We start from the raw sequence: 27,245 nt of genomic DNA, 5'->3' as shown, positions 1-27,245 counted from the left end.
ACCCGCCTGCGTGCAGCTCACTCACGCCTCTCTGGCCCAGTCATGGGTGCACTGGTGTGGAATGAAGGCAGGGGTTGAGGGGGTGGGGGATGTGGCGGCGAGTGGAAGTGGGTTGGGAAATCCAGAGTTAGTCTGAGCAGTGGATCTGAGGAGGTGTAAGCACTCGGAACAAACTGTAGTGTAAACAAATGACTGCAGAGATTATGAGGGATTTGAAGAGTAAAACCAGAGCAAAGCCACAAACGTTTTGGTGTGAACAGCTGCCTGTGGTGCGGTTACATAACTCTGAAGACACCCACGTTATTATTTTAATACATTTAATAGTGCACTTTGATTAACCTGTACAGAAATAATATTAATAAAAAAAGATAAAACATTTTGTTCATTTCTGTAACACAAAGCTTAACATTTACAATAAAATAAAATAAAATGGTATGATACAAACAAACATATATCTGAGGTATAAATATATTTGTTTTTAAATTAACTGTCATTGTCATGCGTTAATATTTGGCAGAGACACAGTTAAAAGGTACAAACATTTATGATATGAACAATGGCTTAGTGAATTAATCATACAACTCAACATGACGAAGCGAGCCCTCAGATTGAAGCATGAATGTTACGGACGAAGACGGTCGTGGTCGTCCATCTCTTCTTATTTAACACAGACACGACAGTACAGAGGAAGAAGCATACACAAAGATATTTTTTCCTTCCTTTGAAATCACACAAACATTCAGTCTGCCCTCTTCTTTACAGTAAAACCTGTAAAATCTCCACCTTTATAAAAGGACAATTTTTTTGTCTTTTGTTTATATATATACACGTATATACGTATATATATTTATATATGTTCATAATGTCCAGCCTACAACAATTTTCAAAAACTGGGAATTGTGCTGTGTTAACACTTTTAATAGTGAGGAAAAAGTTCAATATTGGAAAACTACTACTTTGACTAAATTTTGGTCCATTCAATTTATTGGTCTTGTTTAAATTTCTCTGCATGATTTTTCAAAAAATATGCAACACTTCTTTTTTCTAAGCCTCAGTCAAAAACTGCTGATTACTGTTCTTTGAAGTCATTAAATTATTGTTTTTCTGCACCGTGCTGCACCAGCACAGTCACCGATTTCACTCACATATCCTCAAGAACAAAAACATCTCCCATGTCAGAATTGTGGCGCTCTGGCTAACTGAATTTAAGTCTTTAGGAAAGGACATGTATTTGTATTTTATGTTAGTAAATGAGCCCCTTTCTCTGATCGTCTCTCTCTTTCTGGTGAGCCAGCCACCGCACTCATCTGTCTCTGCCTTCCTCCACTGCAACACAAAAACCCTCTGTGCTACCAGCCACCTGTTATCTCACAATATACCGTCTATTGTCTCCACTCAGTCTGCATAAAACCAGCACGTTCGCATCTTTCTTCGCCCATGAATTCATCAATCAGCTGACCATAATATTGTCTGCTATTCTTCCTTTGCTTTGCTGTAACAGAAAAAAAAGACAGAGGTAACACAAGACAGACACAAACCGTTACTGTGAACACAATACTGTATGTACACATTATGCTGCCACTGGTAACCAGTGCAAAGAATATGTATATGTTTTTAACCGTTTGTTGTTTGCTTTGCACACATCCACACCCACACACACACACGCACACTCACTCACACACACACACACACACACACTCACACTCACACACATTCTCAACACAATCCCCCTTGCTTCTCAGAAGCAGTAGCACCCTTTGGTTAAACCTCACATCCTGTATCAGCGACATCATGTCCTTTGGCCCAGATCAATGTTTAAATGAGTCCTTTTGACAGCACACTCCAATAAAATAGTTTATAATGTTAACATCAATTTGCTGTGACATTTTTAGAGCAAAAAAATAAAATAAAATAAACATCCTTCAATCCAGGATCCAGGGGTTGTCCTTTAAATGTGTGTATAAGGAGGTTTGGACTGTCTCTTTGGGTGGAATGAGTCATTTTAAGTCCCCAGTAGGATCCTCATTATGGTCCAACAGGCCGGGGTTCAACGAAGCTGTTGAGACTGTTGATGTCCATATTGCACACTGTTTTTGCTCTCATTTGTCCATGGTTGCAGTGAATGAGTCACGTATCCGCGCCACCTCAGCAGCACACAAGTGTCCAAATAGTTTATTGTACCACTCTGGAAAACGACCCCTGAAAAAGAAGAAAGAGACACAGTGTTAGCTGATTGCGTGGTCGGCTAGATAACATTGAATAACCACAAAACAAGGGCTTAATAAAAGAATCCCCGCAGTTAACTGTCCACTAACCTGCAGTCGATCCTGGAAATATGTGTCATTCTCGATTTGTTGGCTCCGCAGGGCTCGATGAAGTAGCGTGAGGTGAGGACATTGGCTCGAACTCCCACGGCAGGTACCCCTTCATGGTCCACGGACGTACACACGAGTGCGCATGCTCCTTTTGGCAGGTCTGTTACCCACGTTCTGGAAGAAAGAGCAAAGACATAGAGTTTGATTAAAAAAACGAAACACTGAACCAGAGCACAACATTGAAGACACAAAGTGAGAAGTGGGACAGAGACGGAAGGAGGTTCTACCTGAGCACCAGATGGTCTCTGGTGGGATGTGGAGCCATGGTGTTCCTGACGTACTGGTAGACCTCTGTCCTCTCATCCAGAGTTTCGACCACGCGACTCTCCAGCAGGTCCTCGTCCCAGTGGCCCTGCTCTCGCAGAACCCGATTCAGAACCTCCTCGGGACTGGCAGGCATCTCCACCGTGACCTTCCACAGCCGCAGTGGAAACCCATCATGCACCTGGAAGAAGACATGGAAAGGGTTTATATTCATTTACATATTCAACAAGCATATGTTTATTATTTTGCAGCAAGACCAAAGTGTAAAGTCATAGTGTAGACGTTTTCTGGGAACTCAACTGATTCTATGGAGGTTTAATGTTTTTGCGGCTTATATGAATATGAACACACAGCAATTGTTCCACTGGTATTGAACCAAAATCTCAATGCACGACTGTTGTGGTAATGAAACCATAAGTTTAATCATAACAGTCGGCCAGTGTTTCAGAACCTCCCGCTGCCCCCCGGCCCAGTCAGCTGCTTCACTGGCTCGTCAGATGATAAAGAACACACACACTCTTTGCCTTGTGACTCTCAAACTTGGAGAGAAGATAACCTCCCAGAGTCCACACAGGAAATGTAGGCCTGGGATAGTGGTGAGGCTGCGTATGTTTGTGTGTGTGTGTGTGTGTGTGTCAAGCTGATGTCATTCTGGGATGGAGTCCAGTGATGGAGGGGGAATGAGAGGCCAAGGGACAGGCCAGATTCACACGGATGTGTTTCTATGCAGGAAACCCTAACTGCTGGTTTTCCACTCGATATTTAGAGAAGCAGAGGAGAGAAGACAGGAAACAGATAGTTGAGCGGAGAGTGTGTTAACATGAATGGTGGCTTGTTTACACAATAATGACTGATTGATGACTCATCTCTTGTTCATTAATCTTTCATGAACCCTATTACTTTCGCTCCGTGGCAAATCTATCACTGTATTCAGCTTCTGCGCCAAACAAACATAGAGCATGAGAGCATGAGAGCATTGGAGAGCGGAGAGCAAACAAAGCGTGGCCTCACCTTTCTGCAGGCCAGCTCTGCGTGCTCGGGCGTCGAGCAGCTGTCATAGCCTCTGAACTTGTCCTTGGCCTCTTTGAGGAGAGCGTCCAGGCTGTCCTGTAGGTACGCCCTGTAGCCTCCTTGCCCGGCCTCTTCACCTGTAAGGTCCTCCAAGCGCCGAGGAAGCAGCGCCTGCTCCACGTAGGAGTTCCTGCAGCGATTCATTTCCTCTGGTATCTGTGGGCAAGGAGGATGTCAGAACAGTTATTCACGCACTTAATGAGAAAATGTGTCTCATGTCAAGACAAATGTCTCCTATAATATGTTTCCCCATAATACTCCTGACATAGTGAAGCAAAAGTAAAAACTTGTGTTGTATGAGTTTGATACTAGAGGTAGATTCACAACCAGATACTGAAGGATGTTTCACTCATCTTATTTGTACCTGGAGCTTTGACTGACTCCTAATAATAATAACAATATCTTAGAAATGGATTCTCATTAGATGAGAAAAGGCTGCTATAATTGGAAGTTGATCATAGTCAGTTATTTCATAGGTCATCACTTCCTATCGCTGCTCATCATTTAGCAACCTCCACGAGCAAGTGGAAATCTAATTAAAAGAAAATAATTTGGTAGATAATTGAGTTTACTTGCTGTGTGACGCGAGCATGACAGGAAGCTCTCACACAATCTAATAAAACTTTGAGCAGTAATCACATGCACTGTGCAGCCTTTTAGTAATTACTATGGCATGTCAGAGAAGAGTCTGCCGGGCAGAGAGCATTTTAGGCTGAATGGCATTGAAATTGGATTAGTTATGGTGTAGTTTGCAGATTATTTCCTGTTTATCCCATCAAGTGTCTCCTTGAGGACACACATAACCAGATTGGTTGAGATGGATTCACATACAGTAGCAGTGTTATGCTATATTTTGTAACTTTCCACCCAAAATGCCTCAGTTGGGTTTCAAAGGGCATAAACATGAAGTAAAGTCCTGTTCTCTACAAATGGGGCGTTTAAAACACAAGGCCAGTTGGCGTATTTACTTTATGTAATCATAACATTGCTTGAGCAAATGACAGCGTGAATTGGATTAACGAGTTATGTAACTGGGACTTTGTTTGTTTAATGGACAAACACAGGGAGACAAGGTGTTTGGCAGAAACATGGTACAGTGAGCCAGAGGTGACATTCACTCTGTCGGCAAACACACCCTCATCACCTGAAGTGGCAGTTTGCCATAAAAAAAACCTCAAACAGGGGAAAAACACTCTGATCTGTTTTTAGTCATTTTGCAAATTAACTTTAACCTTCAATGTGAGAAGTTTTGCTCACTAGTGTGACAGTGGAGTGCACGTGGAGTTCGAGTGCTGTAAACTACTGACCCGGAAGAGTTTCCTGCACTCCTGGATCATGTGCGCCAGGCCGTGAGTGGCAGCCAGGTTCTCGTTCAGATCTCTCTGGTCCGGCTTTCCAAGCGTTTGCTTGCGGTTCATCACCCTTGGAGAAGAGTAGAGGAGAGAAAGAACATAAGTAATGGTTTCATCATCCAGACAGTGGATGAAGACAAGGAAGCAGAGGAAGCAGAGGGGGTTGAAGGTGGGAAGAAATAAGAACAAAGGTGTTTTGCAGTGTACACCTGATAACCCCCCCCCCACTCCTCTATCAGTGCCAAATCTGGACCAAAATATGTCTCTTAATTAGCTAAAGATGTTTGTGTAACCCTTCTATTTCCTCTGTCTCTCTCCCTTCCTCGTCTCCCAAGCTTTGCTCTCTTCCTTTTTCTTCTGTCCTCCATCTACAGTATCCTGCTCTTTTGTTTCTCTAAAGTGTCGCTTTCCTGTTTTCAGAATGTGCAGCATATTACATGTTATGTAAGCCGCTAATACAATAACTGTGTCAACGACGGGATCATAAAAACTGCGCTGATGGCGGCGGCGCGCTCTCAGACACACACCTTGGCGAGGAGCTCTCCTTGCGGCGCAGGGTGTTGAGGTGGAAGAGGGACGGGGCCAGGCAAACGGCCAGGTTGGTGTGGGTCATCTGGTTCTCGGACACGCTGGCCGTCACGTCGCTCAGCAGACACAGCAGCGTCCGCAGCGCCTCTCGGTTCTCGTCGGGCAGCAGCAGCACGGCGGCGCGAGTGGCCTGCAGGCGCAGCTCTTTGGGCATGTCTGGAAAGGAAGAAGGAGGTGTTATGTTATTTTTTTGTCAATATCACACAGAGAACGACTAATATCCATGGTCACACTACATCACGTCAGCTTTTTTTTTTTTTTTTTAATTCATGCGCGCTGGTTTACTCAGGAAGGAGTTTGTGTATAACTCTACATTGCCTGCCAGGAATGAGCTATAATGGGATCTGTGTGAAGCTGAGTGTGTTATATAAGCCAACGTGTGTGTGTGTGTGTGTGTGTGTACTCCATAGGCTTCATACTTCATACTCCCTGCACAGGACTGGTTTTTGTTTTACCTTATATAAACAGTAGCTAATGCAGCTATTACAGTCCCACTGTGCCAGAACCTGAAAAGATGTCCACGTCATAAAGACTCATAAAAAGATGAGCCTATTCTAAAGCTGGCTGCATTTACGGTTTACAGATCACCTCATCCCACAGGTATTTCCTGCGCTCATCTTGCTTGTTTCATTTCTAAGGTTTTACAATTTCTTGCTCCATGACTGGCAGACGTGTGCAGCTCTAAAACAGTAAACTCATCTTGTGAAGATGCGTGTCTGTATGTGGATGGCGGACGCTGGCGGTGCGCGTGAGCGTGTACTCTTACACTGATAGATCTGGAGGAAGGTCTCGGAGAGTTTGCTAGTGAGCAGGGGTTCTGGTAGATCTCTGAAGTACTGCTTCAGCATGTCTGCGACGTCATAGGCCGACTGGCCCTCGTAGCTGACTCCGCCTCCATCTGCGCCGCTCGCCTCGTTCATCTGACGCAGAGCTTGAATTCGAGACTTAACTCCTGATTTCCTGAAAAGACCCACCTGGACGGAGAGACAAGGACAGAGAGATTCACATCACGTAGATGCGCACGGACGCTTGATCGGCGGGCTTTGAACTTTGATTCACTTAAACATTATTACATCTTATCATTAAAGCGTATCAAAAATGACTCATGTGCTTGTTGTCTAAAACCGCAGGCTGTTGCATATTCTGGTCTTATCCTCAAATCCGGAGCTTACAGTCAATATGGTTACATCACAACAGATTGTGTTGACTGTATTTATGAGAAGCTCCCATGACACCCAGTAGGCATTCTTGTGCTGAACGCTGCGAAGGAGCTCATCAGTGGCCTTTTAAGGCCTGATGAAATGGCAATATAGGGTCAAGAAAAGAGACAGAAAGAAGGAAAGAAAGACAGAAGGCTGTTGGCTTGTCCAGACTGAATATTTTCCATGAGCTTTCACCACTTCCAAACAGAGGCGCCTTGTCCTGCTTTGAAAAGACTCCATCTCCCTCTTTTCTGATTTGCCCTCCTAAAATGTGCTATTTTCTCCTTGTTCCCCCTTTCTTTCCTTTATGAATACACACACAGACACACAGACACACACACAAGATGCTCTGAGATAAATCTTTTATGCTGTCCAGGGATCAAACAGACACACACAGGTGACTTAGCAGCTGCAAACGTAGACTCTCCCCAGGCCTCCACACTTCAGCTTATGTGTGACAGTGAGAAGAGAAAAGGAGGGAAAGGCTGAGGCCATATATACACACAAGTGGGTCTCAGGCTTTTTCCAATCCACTGCTCCATCTTATGTAACAAGCAGTGAAAAAAAAACATATCATGGATCCACCTTTGACTGATGCAGAGGTCTTAAAAGGACGATGTTATGTAACTTGAGCAACTTGAAGGTTTTTGCACTTTCAGCTAAACGACACTGGCAGAAAGTTGTGACTATGTAACGACACATGCAATCAAAGTACAAGGACGGGTTTTTGTTTACAACAATATTTGTTTACTTTATATTACCTGGTCGAGGCACTGGTTGCGCAAGTAGCGCATGGCCTGTTGGATTCCCTGAGGGAGGGGCTGGCCTGTCCGCTGGACGATGACTTGTAGTGGCACACCAAACACATTCCTGTCTTTGTAGTCGCGCACCTTGATCCGCTTCATAAACTTTGGCACAGCCCTACAACATACACACACACACACAAGATGAGGAAGTTATCAATATCTGCACCACACAGGATACAAATGAATTCATATAAATTCATCAAAACCTCAGATAGACCACAGACAGATTCAAGGAAAAAAGAAATATTTATTGTCTCAGTAAGGTGCATAAAAGCTTCAGTACTCAGTGAATCTACTGGAGGGATGAACACCATGACATACAACAAATGATTCACATCATTTTCACTCTTATCACATCATTGGGTGAAGTGCAGCGTGCACCATGGATGGGGAATGTGACCTGGTCCTCCGCTAATGTCTCAAGTTTCCCCCCTCATTTGTTTCCCCGTCTGCATTTTTCAAATAGTTGTTAGTTTGGATTTGTGAACTTCTGTGACACAAATTCAATTACTAGAGTTAGTCTGACTCGGTGTGTGTTTGTGTTTTACGTGTGGAGCTGCAGAAGCCTGTCTCCAGGTTTATGAGAGGGCTGGATAAACAGGGTGAGGGGAGGGGAGAGGTGGGATGTATGCTGGGCTGTTAAAAGAGGAGGAACCCACTGCTTTATACATCTGCACAAAGTCAGTCTCACTGTTTGTTACTCTGTGTGTGAGTGCACATGGAGACACACACACACACACACACACACACACACACACACACACACACACACACACACACACACACACACACACTTGGGTGCAAAGTGAACAGCGAGTCTATAACCACAAACCCAGAGTTGAAACATGCAACTCCGACCGTTTCACAAGAATGCGCCCACAAATTTATGGCTGTGTATCTGTGTTTAGCAGAGAGACGCTCTGCGCGACCGGGGACAAGCTCGTCTTTGTCAGAGTCGTTCACATGACTCCGAGCGCCTCTCAGAACCACAGTTTGGGAAAAATGGTAAAGGAGCATATTATGATCCCGGCCCAGAATTCTGATTATGTGTGGGCCTTCGGCGGTCAACAAGTGGCCTCTGTCTTTCAGTGAGCCCCAGCCTGTTCTAAGACTGCCATAATGTCATCTGTCCCTGTCCCAGAAAGGCCTCCAGTAGAAATGATTAGATTTTTCACTTTCAGTTCATTTAAAGTGGTATAAAAAGGCAGATGTTAGAAAACAGGTAACTGTGTTACACTGATATTCTGACTGAAGAATGTCCTGTAATACATTTGCCGGTCAGTGGAGTTAAGTCTTTTATAATACTGTTATTCTGCGCAGCTTTTTTCTTCAGGCCTCTATCATATTACATATCTAAGGGATTTTTCCCCTAATATTTAACTTGAATACAAGATGCAGGAATGCAGGCAACAGGAAAAAGGTAGAGGTGGTGACAAATACGCTAAAGCAGACATAGTCACAACCAGCATATTGGGTGCTATTAGATCATCATGAGCGATATATAAAGTGAACTGAAACAAGTGCTCGAGAGTTGGTAAGGAGAAGGTGGTGGTGGTGGTGGTGGTGGAGTGATAATTGTTGAGAGCAGATCTTTGCAGCCTCCAGCTCTGGTAACACCGTGCGTGTGAACTGCTGTGATTGCCCCGTTGAGAAAAAGACAATGTACGCCCCTTCCCAGCAATTACAGCCCTGGGAAAAGAATGTGAAACCCAACCTCTGTGGACAGCCGTCACCACGCTACACACTACACAACAACCTGCAGATGGAAGGGATTGGGGGGACCTGTGGGATGGAGGGGCAGCAGTTGGCTCGTTGAATGGAGAAATTCAAGGGCACGGCTTACGGGGAACAATTATCCAGACACAGGGGGCATTTTACATCAGAAATGTGTGTGTGTGTGTGTGTAAAACAATCTCCATCCAAAAAATGAAAATCTCCTCAGTACACTGTATTTTTTTCCCTCATGTCCACTCACCAGCTGAAGCCATGTTTGTTTGTCGGGGTATGCTTCTCCAGCAGAGCGGTGAGCTGCAGCAGGGAGAGCTTCTGGAGTAGATTCATCTGTAACACAGACTGGCAGCTAATCTGGAGCTGGGCGGAGGCCAGGCTGGGCCGATGGGAGTTCTGGAAGCTCGGCCAGCGGAGTTTCTGCGGCCTGGAGCGCAGCGCAGGGGAGAAAACAGGAGGAGGGAGCACAGATTGAGATGTGAGAAGAAGAAGAAGAATGTCGACTGAAACAGAGCAGCTCAAATCTTGGGACATGCGTCATGCTTTTGTGTACGCATAAACTTTGGAAATAACACATAGCAACACGTAGTATAGTTGTATGCGCCAAATAATCAGTTTTGGGGATTACATGGATTTATGTACACATCAATAAAGAGATTGTCTGAAGGACCAGAAACCCACCCAACCCACCCAAATGTAATTCTGCCTGTGGATTCCAGAAACAGTCCCCATGGAGACGAAGCAGCATTCCTGAGTATTCGGCACCATTACGTAAGGAGAGACGTCTCAGCGTGTCCCCCTGTTTATCCTTCGCTGTCACTTTCTATGGAAAACTCTTTTTGTTGATACCTCAGTGTTTGTTTTTCTATTGTTTTGTTGTCCTTGGGCTTTTCGTGCACTAAAGTTAACGCTGGGCAGGAGTTTTACAGACGCAGACTGAGAGCATGAGTCTGTTTGGAGGCAGCTTTGTGGAATACTTTCTCTTTAAAAGGATCAGTTCACCCAAAATAAAAGCTAAGAAGATAGATACATTAAAGCTCTCACTGGAACTGTTGGAAATGCTTCAGAGTGTAGTCTGTGGACTTTGCGGAGTAACAAGATAATGATGTTGTTTTTTGTCTTTGTTGTATGTTTGCAATGCCATGGGAACCATAATCAAACCTCCACTGTATAGAGCTTGCGACAGAAATGGTGAGTCATGTCTAAAATCTCAAGAAATAAACCAGAACTGCCTGGACTTCTGGATGCTACGAGACAATATACGTCTGTTATTTTAGGTAAACTGACTATTTAATGGCCAGAGGACAGATTTTCCTGACTCACCTGCTGGTTCGGGTTAAAGATGCTCCAACACCAGAATCTCTCCTCTCTCTCATCCCCTCCTCTCCTTCTCCCAGCGGGTTTCCTGTGCTGTCCTGGTCACTCCCGTTCTCCGTCTCCTCCAGTCGGTTCTGCAGAGGAGAGGACGGGCACGGGGAGGCCGAGTCTAGTGCTGAGTCCGAGTCTCCTTCTTCCTCTTCGTCTTCCTCCTCCTCTTCCTCCTCCTCACCGGCCACAGCCTCTGACCAGGCGTTGAATCGCTGCAGGCCGCTGACGTGCTGCAGCACCTCCTCCAGTTTGCGTTCGTCCCCCTCCTCCTCCTCCCTCTCCTCCTCTCTCTCGGCGTAGGGGACGTTGTCGTAAAAGCTGAGCCGGCTGTCGACGGAGCCCGAGGAGCCGCGACGCTGGCGTCTGCTTTGCCGTCCTCGGAGGACCACCGAGTTCCCGTTATCGTTCCCATTGTTATTGCGCGAGCTTCCGTCTTGCAGGGCTTTGGGGAAAGTCCCGGGCTTGTGACCTTCTGGTAAGTAGAAGAAGATCATGCCCTCTTCTTCCTCCTCCTCGTCTCCCTCCGCTTGTCTGCCGTTGCCTCTAGCATTACGGTTGTTCCTGCGGTTCTGCTCGTGGACGGTCATCCCGTTACTGGCTTGGCAGGGGATGGGCGGGGCAGATTTGGGTTGGGGTGTTGGCTGGCGGTCAGAGGCTTGTTGCAGAATGCTGAAAGGATCAAAGCCCTCCAAATACATCCCCCCTCTCTTACTCGAACCTGCTGCTGTGCTGTGGCTGCGGGCGCGAGTCACCGGGCTCGGCGTGCTCACTGCGCTGCCGCTGCTGGCTTCCGACTGGCTGCTCCCGGTGCTCCCGGTGCTGCCGTTGCTGGTCTGAGTGGAGTAGGACACGGAGCGATTCCGGTTAAGTGTCATAGTCTGGGTGGGATTGCGGTGGTGATTGAGGTTCTGGTTGAGGTTGATGCTGGAGATGTCCACGCAGTTGAGCCTCTTCAGCTTGTCGTCGTCTAGACCCTCTTTGATGACGGGGCCGCTGATTTCTATCTTCCCTCCACTGGTGCTCACCTTCTTCTTCCTCTTGGAGGAGGTGCCGCTGCGCAACCGGAGACTCTCCATGCGCTTCAGGAAGCTCTTGGCTCGTGAGCGTGTGCTTTTGCCGCTTCCCCCTCCTCTGTCCAGACTCCCTCCCAGTCCTCCCATCCCGGTTTTGACATCAAACGTGAACTGTCCGAGCGTCTCCAGGGGCGATGGAGGCAACCCATCGGACAAAGAGTCTTCATTAGCGCATCCTGACCCTCCTGTGCCCGAAGATGAACACATGCTGGCCACGGAGCTGGCCCGAGTGGCACCGGCAGGTATAGCTTCATTTACCAGGGCGGCGCCGTGGCCCTTCTCCTCTCCCTGTCCTCCGCTGCCGCTGCTGTGGATGGAGCCGACTTCAGGCTGCTCGCTGAGGTCAGTCAGCACGCTCTCTGAACTGTTGCCTTCAAGGAGGGCGAGCTTGCCTTTCTGGGATACCTGGTCCTTAGGGAACGAAGGCGCCTGGCTGGCATCTGTGGACAGTGTGGAGAAAACCTCCAGCTCCTCCATACGAGACCAGCGCTTGCTGTCCCTCTGGAAGGTCCAGCGGCCACTGATGGCACACGGCTCGTCCTCGTCAGAGTCCTCGCTCTGGATCGGGGAGAAGGAGGGGATAAAGGAGATGGAGAGAAAGAAATAGCAAGAGAAAGGGGAAAAAAGAGAGGAAGGGGGAGGAGAGGAGAATATTATGCACTGCTTCGTTTTCCATTTCTTTTCCAACATTCCTCACCTAGATCCAGGAAACTTTCAGGAGAATTTATTTTATAATTATTCTGATTGTAAACTACGTGAGTATATTGACCGATGGATGATGGCTGTCACGACACACACATCTTTACATCTTCAACATCAAAGAGTTTTGCATACAAACATCTTCAATTGAGTGGTTAAGACATGCAAAGATCTCCATGGTCAGCTGGTAAACATGTCTCAGTCACTTCCGACTACGGGGAGGATAAATACAAAGAGACAAAGAAGAAAGTGGCAACTACTGAGTCACATATAGCAACACCTGTACTGCTCCAAAATGTACATACCTCTCCCAGTTTGGTTAATCTATCTTAGGCCCTGGAGGGAGTTCAGGAAATTCCATTATGACCCCCATAGCTCTAAATGCAGCCCGCCAGACCGGGGCCACCCCCCCCCCCTCACAGTCTTTATCCCCTCTGTCTGTTCAAATTCGTGTCGTGACACAGTGTCACTGATACACCGCTGCACTCAATCCTTTTTCTTCATCCATGACAGAGATATTCGACCTCTGTCAAAAACACACACTGAGCTGGGAGACTCCAGATGAGACTTCTTCACAGTTACCAATCACAGAGGACCAAAGCCCATAAAACCAAACCACAGGCCACAATTTACTCCCCTCCCTCCCCTCACCTTTCTAAAGCTGTAGCTTTAATCTGAGCTCAACAAAACATGAAAACTTTCTTTTATCTGTAAAAAAAAAAAAAAAGCTAAGAGAGGAACTAAATTGAGAGCGACTGTTAAGCAATAACCACTCCTTTATAAAGATGCCAGGAAATTAGCACTTTGAATAAGAAATTCCAGTACAAAAATGATCAGATCCTCAAAATGCATGTTCCACTCGTTGTGTGCCAGTGTTCCACTTTCACTGCTCACATGGGCTCCACAGTATTGATATGTTTTGCAGTGGAAAATGATGTAATTTCAAATAAAAAGGAACAAAGAGTGTGATCTATTCCTGCTACATATGGGACTTTTTATTAAAATCAATGATTTAAAGAACACAATGGAGGCTCTTTGTGAGACTTTTGGATGCCATTGTGGCTTGTTTCTCCAGTTATGCTGGTTGGAATGTGAGATAACCACGGTTTGCTATTTGTTGTGAATGGAGAGCAGTGACATTTGTCAACGTACTGGAGATATCTTATCCTCAAGCCATCAAACCACAATAGTATTCACTGCAGTGGTGGCCACTTTGAGTCTGCAAAATGAAAACTATTTAATCATGACAATAAAACAGATAGAGACAACTTAAAAAAAAAAACGAGAGGTAGGGAGATGGAGAGAGGGAATGTTAAGACACGAGGAGATCAATGCATTCCTAAGCTGTCTAAAGGGTGGGGGGGTTGTCGTCCCACAAAGACGGTAAATAACCTCTTTGACTCTCCTACTCTTCTCTGTTGACTCCTGAAATGAAAGGTGACACAGAAAGGGTCATCCTAATGAATACCACCACGCACAGAACAAGGATGTTACTATGTAGCATCCGAGGCCATTAGGGAATTAAGGTTGATTTGTATAAAAAGGAGCAATTCTCATCACAAAGTGACAGTGTGTGTCACTCTGGGCTTCCTAGGAGCTCTTGAAACACGGTCTAAACCTGGAATATTCACACAATTAACCAACTTTCTTTGAAGTGGATGAAAACATTCCAGGAGACTTGTTTCCTTGAAAGAGTGTGATTCTGTAGGTAGGTCAATTTCCCTATTTAAAAAAAGTGTATAATGCGCACACTCACAGGTACTGCTGAGCATGATAAGAGATGGATGGTGGTTCGTTCTGTGGGAGTGCTACAAAAGTGCCGCACTAACTCTTTTTATGGTGAGCCAGAAGTATGAGGAAGTATTTGAGAAAGAAGGGGAGCATGCCTTCAGAAGGGGGAGGTCCTGCTGAATGCCACCCCTTCATTTAGACATTAAAGCTATCCTCCTTGCCCCTAGGGTTCGCACAGCCCACTTGATATAGAAATAAACCCAACAGGTGCCTTCTCATTAAACCAGATGAGAGAAAACGCAGCTTTGCCCTGTGGCCAAGAGTGAACTGATGGTTGAGGTGAGCAAATGCAATTGTGGTCGAGGAGATGCGCAGGAAGGAGTGGAGTTCGTGTGTATGCATGTGCACTTACGCGTTTTCTTTGTGGTGATATCTCCAGTCTCATTAGAGCACACTTGTTGAGCGTGTTCAGTCTCCTGCAAACATAAAGCACATACAGAACTAGTTACATTTAAGATAGGCGTTTAAAATAATCAAGCTCCCTGATTTTTCCCTAAAACACAAACCTCTCATCATCCAAGAGGATGTATAATGGAAGAAAGGATGAAGCGGGATGAAAAACAGATGAGAGGAAGAGAAAGACAAGGGGAGTCTGGGTGCACCAATGCTGGCTAATGAGCTGCTGAAGGATAATCCCCACACGAGCGCAGAGAGAATGAGAGGGAGGCAGAAAAGGAGAGAGCGAGGAGAATGAAATCTGCTGGAGTGGCGACAAAAACTTTGGGGAGGGGGCAGAAAGCTTATCCCCCCCAGCCACCTGGAGAAGGGGAGTTGAGAGGAGGTGGTGGTGGTGGTGGTGGTGGGGTCCACCCTCTGGAGAGCTCTTAGAGCAGATCATGTAACAATGGGGAGATGAAGGGATGGTAACTGAGGGGTAGTTGGGTTTGTGGGGAGGGGGTGAAAGACTGCCAAAAGAGGAGACTCTGAGATGATAGCTTCCAGATGTATGGAGGGACACCTGCTGTGGTTTATTACTGGGAAGTAGAAGTCGACTCCATTAAAGAGCCATTAATCTCCTGCTCATAATATCCCAATCAATATGACAGGAGCACCAACTTGTATGCAAATACTTACACAAGTTTTTTTGTTTTTTTTTTACACCAAACAAGGCTCTGAAACCATTAATTCCTCAGCTGTGGGTAGATAAATAAATGGCTCAGTATGTCCTATGTGTGCGATATGGGAAGAAACAGTGAATGTAAAGAGCATTGCGTGACTGCAGCATCTAGCAGAACTGAGATTATGTGTTTGCCAGGGTGATATGAGAGAATATAATGACTGAGGTAAAACACTATCAGCCACAGAGAAAGAGCACAATGAAGGGAGAAGATACGGTTGTAGAAAACATGGCTCCAGGGTGCTTATCATGTCATTCTTTCATCTCATCTGCACCTTCCCAAAGCATGCGTCCTTTTGAAGTCATGCCCTCATGGTTTCATTTGGGAGGTGAAAAAAAAAACACGAGATTGTACAGGAAAGAGGAGAAGGAATAAGAAGACTGGTGCAGGAGAGAGAGAAGTGGTGCAGAGAGAGGGGTCAGCAATGTCTGGTGATCTCACCTGCACAGAGCCTCAATTGAATCCCGATCGAGGAAGTCATGGTCTCTGGTGACTGAGGAGATGTCGATGGGAAACTGGGCATCTAAAGGGAAGATAGGGGTTTGGATTAATGAGGGCACATCCCCGCCACCGACTGGGTCTGTGTGTTCAGATGAAACCGAAGATACAACCCGTAGCCCCCCCAAAAAAACATCCACCCACTCAAACGCCCACCAAGACCTTCCGCTCCACCTTCTCCCCCCACCGCACCCCACCCCACCCCACCCCACAGAGCCTTGATGAAAAGCTAAAAGAGGAAGTAGCATCTCAGCCGACCAAACAAACACAGCTGCAGCTTTCAGAGCCGGCAGGCAGGGGGGATGTGGAGCACAGAGGGAGAGAACAGGGGATTGATTGAAGAATGACAATAGGTGCTCCACCGCTGCTCAGAGGTCCCACTTCCTTTTCTACTTCTCGTTCTTTCTTTCGTTCTGCTCTACCTCATTAATGGGATCACTTATTGACTCGGCCGCAGCAATGGTAAAGCGTGCCGTGACATATTGACATTATTACGCACCAAATCCTTGTGTAGGGATGGATTCACAGATTGTGCGAGATGTTTTCTGGAATGTGTTGGCCGAACCCTAAGTGGGAATCTTGCATTCAAACCCTCGGGGGGTGTTGATGATAAGAAAATGCTACGAAGGAGAGACCAGCACCTCTAGCCTACTGTCCTGAAACACGCCTATCAGTCTGCTTATCTTTAGTGGGGCAATAGTCTTCACAGCGCAGACAATAGAGATTGTCCCGCGGATACAAGGGGAGGAAAAATGTGTCATGCGTTGGCACAAATTCCTACTCTGGTGGAGACGGCTGCGAAAGATCAACCAGCGATGCTCATGATTGATTAGGGTTCGCACTTTTGTGCCGTGTATGAAAACAGTCTCATCACCTGTGCTGAAACACAATGAGCTTTCCATTGAAATGGGAACTCTGCCATGGATAAGTGGCAACAAGCAATGATCTGTTGACAGTGATAGCTTAGCTCTGCTGTCATCATCCCGTAGTTACATAAGGGCAACTGGTATGCCCATGGTAGGCCTCAGTATAGCTGGAGTAGCCTATATGGAGTGTAAAGAATGTCTGATGTATTTTGGTGAGCGTGGAGTTAAAACCCAAAGGGCGGGCAGAGCATTCTTTCTCAGCCATTTGCCATTGTCAGAGTAACTTAAGAAGGTAAAGAAAAACCTGCCTGTTGTTTGTTTTAACAGGCTAGCAAAGACCTTTGGTCTTTAAAGAGTAACTATATAGAAAACATTATGGTTCATATTTTGGAAATATAGCAGCATGTGCCTATAGGTTTGTGTGGTTTTACTTGGAGAAGTGGAGCAAAAAACAAAAAAACACCAGTTACGCCTCAGGAATGTTGTGTGTGGTGTGTATGCATGTACAGGCACACGTGTGCATGTTGGTGGTTCGTGTGCAGATGTAGTGGATTTTCTATATGAACTAAACACTATCAGCTGTTTTATACCAAAGGGCGGTGTATTCTGCATTTTTTTTTGCCAACAGAAGTTGGTGTGGTAACACATGCTGGGAAAATCACCCTGCTTATGCCTGCGGCTTTCTCATACCAACATCCATAAGAACTGATTTTTTTTTTCTGTCCATCCTGTCTTGAGGTGTCTCCTTAAGATCCTTACCTTCATAAAGCTGGGCGTACTGTGGGAATCCTGCTGCCCGGAGCCAGGTACAGGCCTCTTTGGCTTCAATCTCTGCATAGGAAAAAAAAGTGGAACAAAACGAAAGCTTGTCAAGTGTTGTGGGACAGTGCAACAGAAAAACAGAGTATATTAAATCACAACATCACTTACAGCAACAAAACCAAAGCCCAGTGATATACTCTTATACGAAGGCTGAAACGACAGAGTGTAACAGAGCCATTGTTTAAAAATATCAGACAATGACAGTGTCACAGAACATTGAGCTCTCCAACATGGGAGCAGCTTATCAAATGCAAACCCCTTGACCCTATTAGCTATCTCACACTCGGTCACTCTCCTCTCACATGCTCCTAGAGCTAAAGCTCAAAGCATCATTCGTGCAAATTGTGTTAACCCCCTCACACGCCAAGTGTGTGCCACTTAAGCTCCTTATTCAGGTGAGGCAGCGGTTGTTCACACAGCGATCTGCAGCAGAAAATGTCAGCGCTGAGCTTTTCCCATAAGATGTGACAGTTCCTATAAGTATGCTATTATGTGACATGTGACATTTTCCCGTTTTAAAATACTATTGTTATATTGTGACGCCAATATAGAGAACTTCATTATCTTCTATTGGTCAGGGCTCATTCAGAAAATGGTGATTTACATATCAGGTTTAGTTTGTCTTCAACTATCTTTGCTATAGTTGAACGTGTTTACAACATCTCTCCAACGCTGTCCAACAAACACTTCCACAACTCCCTTTAAACACAGGTGTGACATTTGGGCTTGTTACGCTAAGTACTATGACTGAGGTCCACTGTGTGTCAGAGGAGCCATGGGGATGTCTCCCAATTATCTGCTAAAGACCTTTTAGATGACATATGCCAAATGGTTCCCAGCACCTCAGTGTCCTTGATTGCTCCATCACCCCCACCGCCACCAGTTTGAAGAGAAGAAGACAGACAGAAACATGTCTACAGACCTTAACAAACTGACTTTACAATGTCTCCTTTAGCAGGGTGACAGCAAGTACATTTGTTGCACAACCTTGGAAAAGACTTGTAAACAAAATCTGAGGAACAAAGGCAGAAAAGACACTGGTAAACCGGAGAGGAAAGTGACAACATGTAGACTAACTGTGAAATACTTTCAAATTGTGTTACCAGAGAAAGAAACTGTGTTTTCTATAGTTCAGGCAAGATAAGTTAGAAGTTTCTGTTTCTAATGCTACAATCCGTGCAACCAGACACAATGATCCATACTTTAAGTGTGCATGCTGTGTTTGGCTGAGTGTGAGGGAGATAATAATAACCACAGTAGTTTAATTTATCTTCGAAGGACCAGTCCAGCAGTTCCACCTCATTTCAAGGCTAAATTGCACCAAACAACTGCTTCCATTTTTTCTAGCTCATGAAAACAAGCTAAAAGAAGAGCAGAGCTTTACTTTAAACTGAGCTGATGACTTTTTAAGTATTTTGGTCCCTAAAGAGACAACACAGAGATAAGTAAGTGAGACATTATCAGTTTGAAATTAACTGAACAAAGGAAAGGCGACTGCAACACTGTCAGACAGGCAGTGAGGTCAGGAGAGGACCAGTGCTATGAAGGGTCTGGGCTCCACAATATATGAGCATTTACATACCAACAACAAGCCTAGACGGCAGACAAACCCACTAACAACAAGGTGTGACACGACCAAGAAGACAGGGTCTCCCCCTCTGCCACTGCAGGGGCCAGGGACTGCTCAAGCAACCACTGTGACACTAGCGTGCACCCAAGTGTCAAATAACACATTAACAACTATGTTTTAACACTATTTCTTTGACAACTGAGCCCTGTCCTTCCTTGTGGATGTGAAGTGGCATGTTTCAGACTGTGTGCGCTTGATACTCGTATTTTTGAAGAGCAGTGAACCTAGGAGCGCAGAAAACAAGGGCTTATTATTCTTGAACACAAGCACTTTGTGATTCTTGTATTTGCTTGTGCGTGTGTGTGTGTATGTGTGAGAGTGTGTGCAGAAGCAATTCTGTGTGTGTTTGCAAAGGCCAACCTCATGTTTAAAGACAAACCACTCAAAAGACAGTAAAGCTATTGAAATGCAAATTAGATATACAAACACATGGTTAGCTTTCCACCCCCACACCCCCCAAAAAGGGCCAAGGGATCCAATAGGTGCCTTTGGAGGGAAGCTATCCAGTGACACACCCCGTTGGGTGAGAATGTGTGTCAAATCTTCTTTACAGTGACATAATGTGGACAGTGTGCTGAGTAAATACAAATAATGACAGCAGCATTCAGCAAACTGGATAGTATTTGTCACTGCACCACACTGTGCCTCCATTCATTCACACACACAGAGAAGCTAGAAAATGTTTCTATCTTTTGTCTGACTGCAGGATATGGACAAGGATATGGGGCACCTAACACACAAGAACCTAACCCATCAAAAACAAGTATTGATCTGGCATTTAAAAAAAAAGAAAGAAAAATTGGACTCACAATAGCTTGTAAGGAGTTGACAAGAATATCCCATGCACCCAGGTCATAAAAATGTCATCCTACAACACCCCGCCCAACCCTTCGCATTTTTGTTTGCTTCGATAACTTCGTTTTCATGTTTGTATTTTATTTTTTGTCCGGCCCACTGTCCACCCTCATTCCTTAGCCCTCGCCAGGGAACTACCTCACTTCCTCTTCCTGCTTCCCTCGCAGGAAGAGAGCCGAGCGGCGCTGCAGTGGCCACCGACCACCCGGCTGTAAAGGCCCTGCCTTCGTTTGTTCCTGGCCAGATAATAGGTGGGGAGGCAGCCAAGACAAACACGGGCTCTGATGATTGTGTGTACTTAACCAAACTTACTCAAATCCACATTGGACCAATGTCTTACAGAAAATGCCTGAATACGACTTTTATCTTTAGATTTGACTAAACCGCACGTACAAAAGTGAAGTTGACGATGACGCTGAGGTTTGGTGTAAAAGCGGCACGTCGGCTCACGTACAACAGATTAGAGATGTGGAGGGAGTCCAGCGGCAGGATTTCAAGGCCAACTACAGCACTGGAAATACCACATGTCTTAGCAAACTCATTATTCTACAGTTAACCACCCATTTTCTGACGTGCAGAGCAATTTCTGGAACATTCCTCTTCAAGTTTATTTTTCACGTTAAGTTTTGAAGAAGAATTAAAGTAAGCATAGTTGAGTGTCTCTAAAACACACAAACCCTTGTCAGCTTTTGGTCATTTTTTTAGCCTTGTGACCATGAGCTATAGCAACTAACAGAGGTTTCCTTATTGCAAACAGTAACCTTCTGCCAGTACATAAACCAAACCTGTTTCCTGTTTGGTCATGTCATTACCATCACTGGTTGCCTGGATATCAATGGCTTGTGGTCCTGCTGAGGGAGCCACACAGGATGTCTGAAACATGTCGAGCAGGTGGGTTTGTGGCTAAAACTGAACTGACCCCATTAGGACTTGGATAGAAAATGTCTGTTTTTTTGTTTGTTTTTTTGTTTTTTTACATGTCTATATATATATATATATATATATACATACAGTATATATACATACATATACTTTTTTTTTTTTGGCTTGGACAGAAATGCTGGGAAATCATCTCAGTTGGAATCTGTGAGAGAGAGCAATAATCAGCAGATAACATGACTAATAAGAGCCAAGCCGATACTAATAGAGATTTCATATGGATCACGAGTGGCTCTCCTGCTGGAATTTGGGCAAAGCTGAGCTGGTGAGCGGCCAGTCAGGGTTAAGCTTCACCCTCCGCCTGGCAGTTCTGACTTCTAAAATTATCCATCATGGTCCTTTCTTTGCTTTCCTTTCCTTTCCCCTGCTCTCAGCCCTCATCTTCTCTGATCTTTCTGCTTATTTCAAGTCTCCTCGCCCCTTCTCTTCTCTCCTTTCCTGTGGCAGGAAATTCTCACAATTGCTGGCCAAAGTTTCCCTCCATCGCAGGAGACAGTGGGGTCTGGCTTGGCCGAGTCTGAATGCTCCAGCTCCAGTGGGAGTTTGTCAGCAGCTAGCAAACAAAGGATGCTGCTCCCCACCTCAAAGGCTCTGCTACATACACGGCAAACTGGAGGTCAAGAGTCTGAATACAGTTATCACAGGAGCAAGGTCTTTGAAGTAGGCAGATTGTGAAGAATGCTCGACTAACAACTGTTGTGAATTGAGGTGGCTTATCTGGAATTATCCGATCATTGTTTGGTCTCAGAGTGCCCACTGTAAAAAAAAAAAGAAAAGAAAAAAAAGAGGCCCAAACGGCGGGCAGAGGGTTCTTATCATCTCCAGGTCTGAGTGCTTCATTCTGAAGGAGCTGCAAAGTGGGTCTAGACAGGTGATGTGATAAACCAGACTCCCTGGCTCAGTTGTAATCTACAACAAGCAAAGGCAGGAGCCTGGATGCTGCCGGTGTTTGTCCTTCACCTCATCGGTGACAAGGACACACTGTGATGTTCATGAACTTGAAGAACTTGATTCACGAGCTAATACCTTGTGGAGGCATTTCGTGACTGATCACAATGTTCGTAACAGCTCGTGTCTGTATGAAAGCTTCGAGAACAACTGGAGATAACGGCATTTTTAAATGTGACTAATGTGAAATCCCTCCAGTTCTCTACTGGAATGCAAAGACAGACGATAGCAGATGTTTTTCCTGATAGATATCATGTTTTCTGATTTCATGGCTGAGACAGCTGGCTGTTGGTTGAGAAGGCCTGGCTGTTAGCTAAATGAGACGGTGCCAGAAATATCGCCATCTGGCTGGCCTCAAGCTATGCCCCGTTGACACACACACACACACACACACACACACACACACACACACACACACACACACACACACACACACACACACACACACAAACTAGAATAATGGGGTTTCTACCACGGCCCATTCCAGTTATCCACCACCAGCCACATGCAAACACACAGCTGGTCCAGATGGATCATCGCAGAGCTGAACGCCAAAGGCCTGTGTGCACCATGATGACACATTTATCCAGGCACAGAGCACCCTGGCTGTGGCTCGGGTGACCAGGCATATTCAAAAACCTCTGATAATCTTCCACCAGCCAGACGATGGTCTACCTGACAGCCCCCACCCCAAAAAAGCACACCATTCATAAATGAGTCCCAGGACAGCCTGGTACCTTCAGCACAGGGAGGTGCATGGAGAAAAACTGAGCATTCACGCTTCCTCACTGGACATGAAGAAACAATGTGCCATCTGGAGGTTAATCTTTCAGATGAGGCCTCAGCTCACTTCCTGTTTCACACAGTGTAGGTGAAGCACGTTTTTGTTCATTTCCTTCTTCTCTAGCTCCAACACCTTCTATACAATAATCACATCACTGATCCTATAGGTCGAAAGTAACAGAGAGAAAGGACTAAATTAACCAATTGTTAAACTGTGTGGAAACATGGTGTTGTGTCTACACAAAAGTAGTTACTGTAGTATATCATGATGGTTTGGGTATGAGTGTCTCTGAGCACGTTCTTAATGGTTTTATGGTACCACTGAAGCTCACTGTGCTCATGTCTGTTCCAGCTGATAAGGAACCATGTGTTGGAGCAAACAGTTAAAACAGTTAAGACAAAGGGCCAAAGCCCACAAATCAAGTTAAAGCTGCCAGTACGGGACAGAAAACAGGATTTTATACAGCCACAACATGTCCCCTCAAATTCCCCTGTTAGCAAAAGGTCGGCAGGCAAAAGGCAAAAGGTACAGAGACAAACTGTGAGGGCAGAGCAATGGCACAAGGGTCGCAGACTGGTTCAAAACCTTCTGATCTTAAATCTTTAAAAAAAATACACTATATAGACCTCTCAAGCAGGACTCAACGCAGTCCCTGTTTTCACACACGGATCAAAGTTCAATTAATCCCTAATCAGACCTCCACAGTCTGCTAGAGGGCTGCCAGGGCTGCGTGCGTAAAATGGGACATTTTATTCGAAAAGTTGTGTTGGAATCGGGTAAAGTGTCTGATAGTGGTTTGGGTTAAGTTTAAGAAAGTCAGATAATATTCAAACGGGGCATTTGGTGATTTGAAAACAGAAGTGAGGACATTTGGAGCCGCGTAGATAAGCGCAAAGCGTGGAGATTTCTTATCTGACAGCCCGCAGCGTTGCGCCTTACAGACGCCTTAATGAGAGTTTTACTGAAAGGTGAAAAGATAAATTAATAATCAAGCGAACATTTGGACTTTTAAATACTTCAAGTGACTTTAGATGAGCACAATGCAGACTTATGTAGAATTATGCGTAAGTAAGAAAAACGGTGTCCTCTTAATAAACAGGAAAGCGTTTGGACATATGGACACACTATGACTAAAATAGAAAAGCATCAGCAGTAAGCCATTTTCAAACGCAGTGATTTCTGAAAGGGACTTACGTGTTAATATCATTTTTCAACGCCTGAGTCGCGACCAGCTTCAGCATAAACTCCTGCTCCCGGCGGGCTGCGGCTGTCCGCTCACTTCTACTCCACTGTTAGGACGAAGCCCGCATGATAAATCCAGAGGACAGAAAACTACTGTACAGTCGGCTGCAGGAGTCCTCTGAGCGCGGCACAGGACGGTAAATCCATGATCAGAATGGGGTTTAAGATATAGATGTATAGATATGTATAAAAAAAGAAGCAGAAACTCCGTGATCTTTAACGACTCCCAGCACCGTGAGTCCGTGAATGAAGCGGGTCCCTCAGTAGGAATGTGAATGGAGTAGAGTGATTCAAGCTTTAGGAATGGGCAGCCCTGCCGTGGCTCCACCCCCACCCGCCCGCTGCTCCCCACCTGATATGGGCCTGCAGACACACACACACACACACACACACACACACACACACACACACACACACACACGGGACAGACCGTGGCGCGCACCTCAGTGTGTGCTGGAAACACGTTTGTAAGATTATTATGATAAAGAAAAAGAAAAAACGCGATTACAAAATCACAACAAAGTTATTTTAATATGGCCTATATGACTGGAACTCTGGTGATTCTTTTTAATGTAATAGCTATATACTCCAATGCTTCTCCATTACTCCAGTGATTTTACTGTCTTTAGCCTATATGTCTTAAGAATAGCCTATTATAAAATTGAAAGTGACCGACTGGCTCACCAGGAATCCCCATTCTTCATTTCAGTCTGGGGCCTGGATGGACCACCTCCCCTCCCAGGCGGCAATTGACTCTAGGCTTGGTGCCCGGTTTGCATATCATTAGAAAATAGTGGAGACTGCCGAGAGACGCTCCATTGTGACGCGAGATTAGTCCGAAAAGCGCAAGTGGCGCAGTGAAAAGAGAAGTGCTGCAGGTATTGTAATGCCTCTGCCCCTGGTGCACGTACACCACGCTCAGGTTGACTCTGCAACAACATCACAGTTCAAGTCCTGAGGGTCTGCCCTGCCCCTCAGGAAGTCATTGTGCTGAGACTTTGTTAGCACTGCACTGCACTTTGATAACAGTTTTTAAGCACCTACTAATGTTAAGTCTCTCAGGCAGCAATAAGAAAAGAGGAATTTAAGTTTAAATTCATCCACACCCTCAGGGCACAAAAGGCCTCTTTTTATAAAATAATACTTAAGATTTTCTAGTTTTATATTTCTGTTTTTTACCATCAGACTAAAGGCCATGTTTTGGACATATCTCCATCCAAGGCGTTGCTCATTTAGTTAGAAATATGATGCAATATGCTGGTGTTCATTTGCCCTGTGCGTCCCCCCTCGTTTTCATATTTTCCCCTCTATCCTTGGGGACTTTTCATCAACAGTTTTCCAAGAGCTCCTCGAAGACGTCAGCCTTTGGCATCAGTCAGCTCTGTGTTATTTCCAAGGCAACACAGAGGCGCTGAGGTGGCGCAAAAAAAAAGAAAAGAAAAGAAAAAAGGGAAAGGCAGAGGAGTCACCATGTGGCAGAGAAACACATGTAATCCAAAGCTTGGACTGGCAGAGTGGGGGAAAGGATGATGCAGAAAATCCAGGCTAATGTGCAGTGTGTTGCTTGCTGCCACACAGCTCCCAGCTGACGGAGGAGTCACAAGTGATTCACCCAGAAGAAATCCTGCCAGCGGAGTCATGAGTCTTTACAGCACAAGCATTCATGGGAGCGAGAGTCCTTTTTTTTCTCTTCTCCTGCACTTCATACTTTTCCAAATACAAGAGCAGTGTTAATAAACATGCTTTTAAACTGATGACAGGTCCACAACAGAAAACTGCACATTACTTCTGTTTGGGGTTTCAGAGACTATAGCTGTAAAACACAGTGGTTAAACACAGTGGATCTTCATCTACACTCCATATCTGTAATTGTTAAGGCAGTCATTTTATGTGAAACTACAATCTACGAATCTCAAATGAATTTCTGTCATTGACGATGCGCATATAACAATATCTTTTAGGATCTCTCAACTCTGCAGGATAACACACTACATGTGTCTTTATCTGTCTATGGAAAGAAATATGTATTTGTTCATTCACTACCAACACGGCAATATGAAAGCCATGAAAGCTGTCCTTATTAGGTGTAACAACACAGTTTTACTGTCATTTCTGTATTGACGGTTTTTGATGCGTGTAGCTGGGGATGCATATTGGCACATACGCAAAAAGGTTTTAAGGTTTTACTACTAATATGTACACCAAGGTGAAGCATACTGTAAGCATTGTGTCAACAGATTGGAGGAAACATCAGTGCATGGATATCAAATTATATGTAAACAGAAAACATGTGAGCTTATGAGCTCATAAAGTTGAGGAAAACCTCTTGTGATTTCTATCCTTATGTCTGTAACCTGGAGGGAGGGAGGGAGATAATGAGGGGCTGTTGGTGTGTTTGTGAGAAAGAGAGTGGGAGCGATATTGGAGAATAGAGAGAGCAAAGAGAGGAAGGAGAGATGAAGAGAGATTACCAAACAAGGCCAAATCCCCGAGCCTCAAAACCCGACCACCCAGAGGCTGCACCCAAAACCCCCCAACCCAGAGCTAAACCTCGACCGAGATGGGTCAATAACCCTGCGCTGAGATCGAGGGGGCCCATGCACGCTCTCCAGTTGTTTTGTAGTGATAAACACGCAATAATACCAGCGGTTGTTGATGAATGTGTGTGGCAAAGCGTGAGAGATCAGACGAGCAGACTGCCGCTGCTGCCAGCTGCTCAGGGCTAAATGAGTGTGTCTCTTTAGAGTGTCTGCAATTTTCATTCATCAAAGCTCGTCAGAGTCAGGCGCTTGTTTGGCTTATGATATAGCTACAGATCAAATACACACCAGTTATAATAAGGGCTTTGGACAAAAGAGAGGAAATGAGGAGAGGCATCAGCGTTAACGTACGCCGACACACGGGATTACAGCTGGTATTAAACATGGCTTCTCCTTGGGAGAGGAAAAAAACGAAAACTTTCATTTAAGGCAGGGACGTTTAAGTGGATTATCTCATGATTCATAGTAAATTTTACTCATGTCTCCAACTGCCCAGGTGTAAAAATACAACAAACCGCAGACGGTTTTATTTCAGTAAATCTGTCTGTGTATTCCGCATCAGCTTGTTGCTGCTGGGTTGTTGGGCGAAGCTACTGTTGTAGGGTTATAAACTTTACAGTGTCAACTCTGACCCTGAGTCACACAGGGAGGGGCCGGAGGAGGAAGACAGAGAAAGTGAGGAAGAA

General features: G+C 45.2%; 1 protein-coding gene across 3 annotated transcripts in view; it reads right to left on the bottom strand.

The window, feature by feature from the left end:
• Positions 1–300: 300 nt before the first annotated feature.
• The window catches only part of dlc1 (DLC1 Rho GTPase activating protein), a 77,589-nt gene continuing 50,644 nt past the window's right edge, over positions 301–27,245 (bottom strand). For all 3 annotated transcript variants that reach the window (XM_085778697.1, XM_085778705.1, XM_085778689.1), the window contains 13 exons: positions 17,559–17,630; positions 15,877–15,958; positions 14,670–14,733; positions 10,710–12,385; positions 9,634–9,813; positions 7,614–7,773; positions 6,417–6,624; positions 5,590–5,806; positions 5,018–5,132; positions 3,651–3,866; positions 2,603–2,820; positions 2,316–2,489; positions 301–2,199 (listed from right to left, as the gene is read on the bottom strand). In XM_085778697.1, the coding sequence (XP_085634823.1) occupies positions 2,100–2,199; positions 2,316–2,489; positions 2,603–2,820; positions 3,651–3,866; positions 5,018–5,132; positions 5,590–5,806; positions 6,417–6,624; positions 7,614–7,773; positions 9,634–9,813; positions 10,710–12,385; positions 14,670–14,733; positions 15,877–15,958; positions 17,559–17,630 (3,482 nt within the window). In that variant the 3' untranslated portion in view covers positions 301–2,099. The remainder of the gene's footprint in view (positions 2,200–2,315; positions 2,490–2,602; positions 2,821–3,650; positions 3,867–5,017; positions 5,133–5,589; positions 5,807–6,416; positions 6,625–7,613; positions 7,774–9,633; positions 9,814–10,709; positions 12,386–14,669; positions 14,734–15,876; positions 15,959–17,558; positions 17,631–27,245) is intronic.

The sequence above is a fragment of the Trachurus japonicus genome, chromosome 1, assembly GCF_045865225.1.
Source record: "Trachurus japonicus isolate A0001 chromosome 1, Traja_1.0".
In the NCBI taxonomy this organism is placed as follows: Eukaryota; Metazoa; Chordata; class Actinopteri; order Carangiformes; family Carangidae; genus Trachurus; species Trachurus japonicus.
Note: the sequence above shows the minus strand (reverse complement) of the source record. Positions and strands in the feature narration are given on the sequence as shown.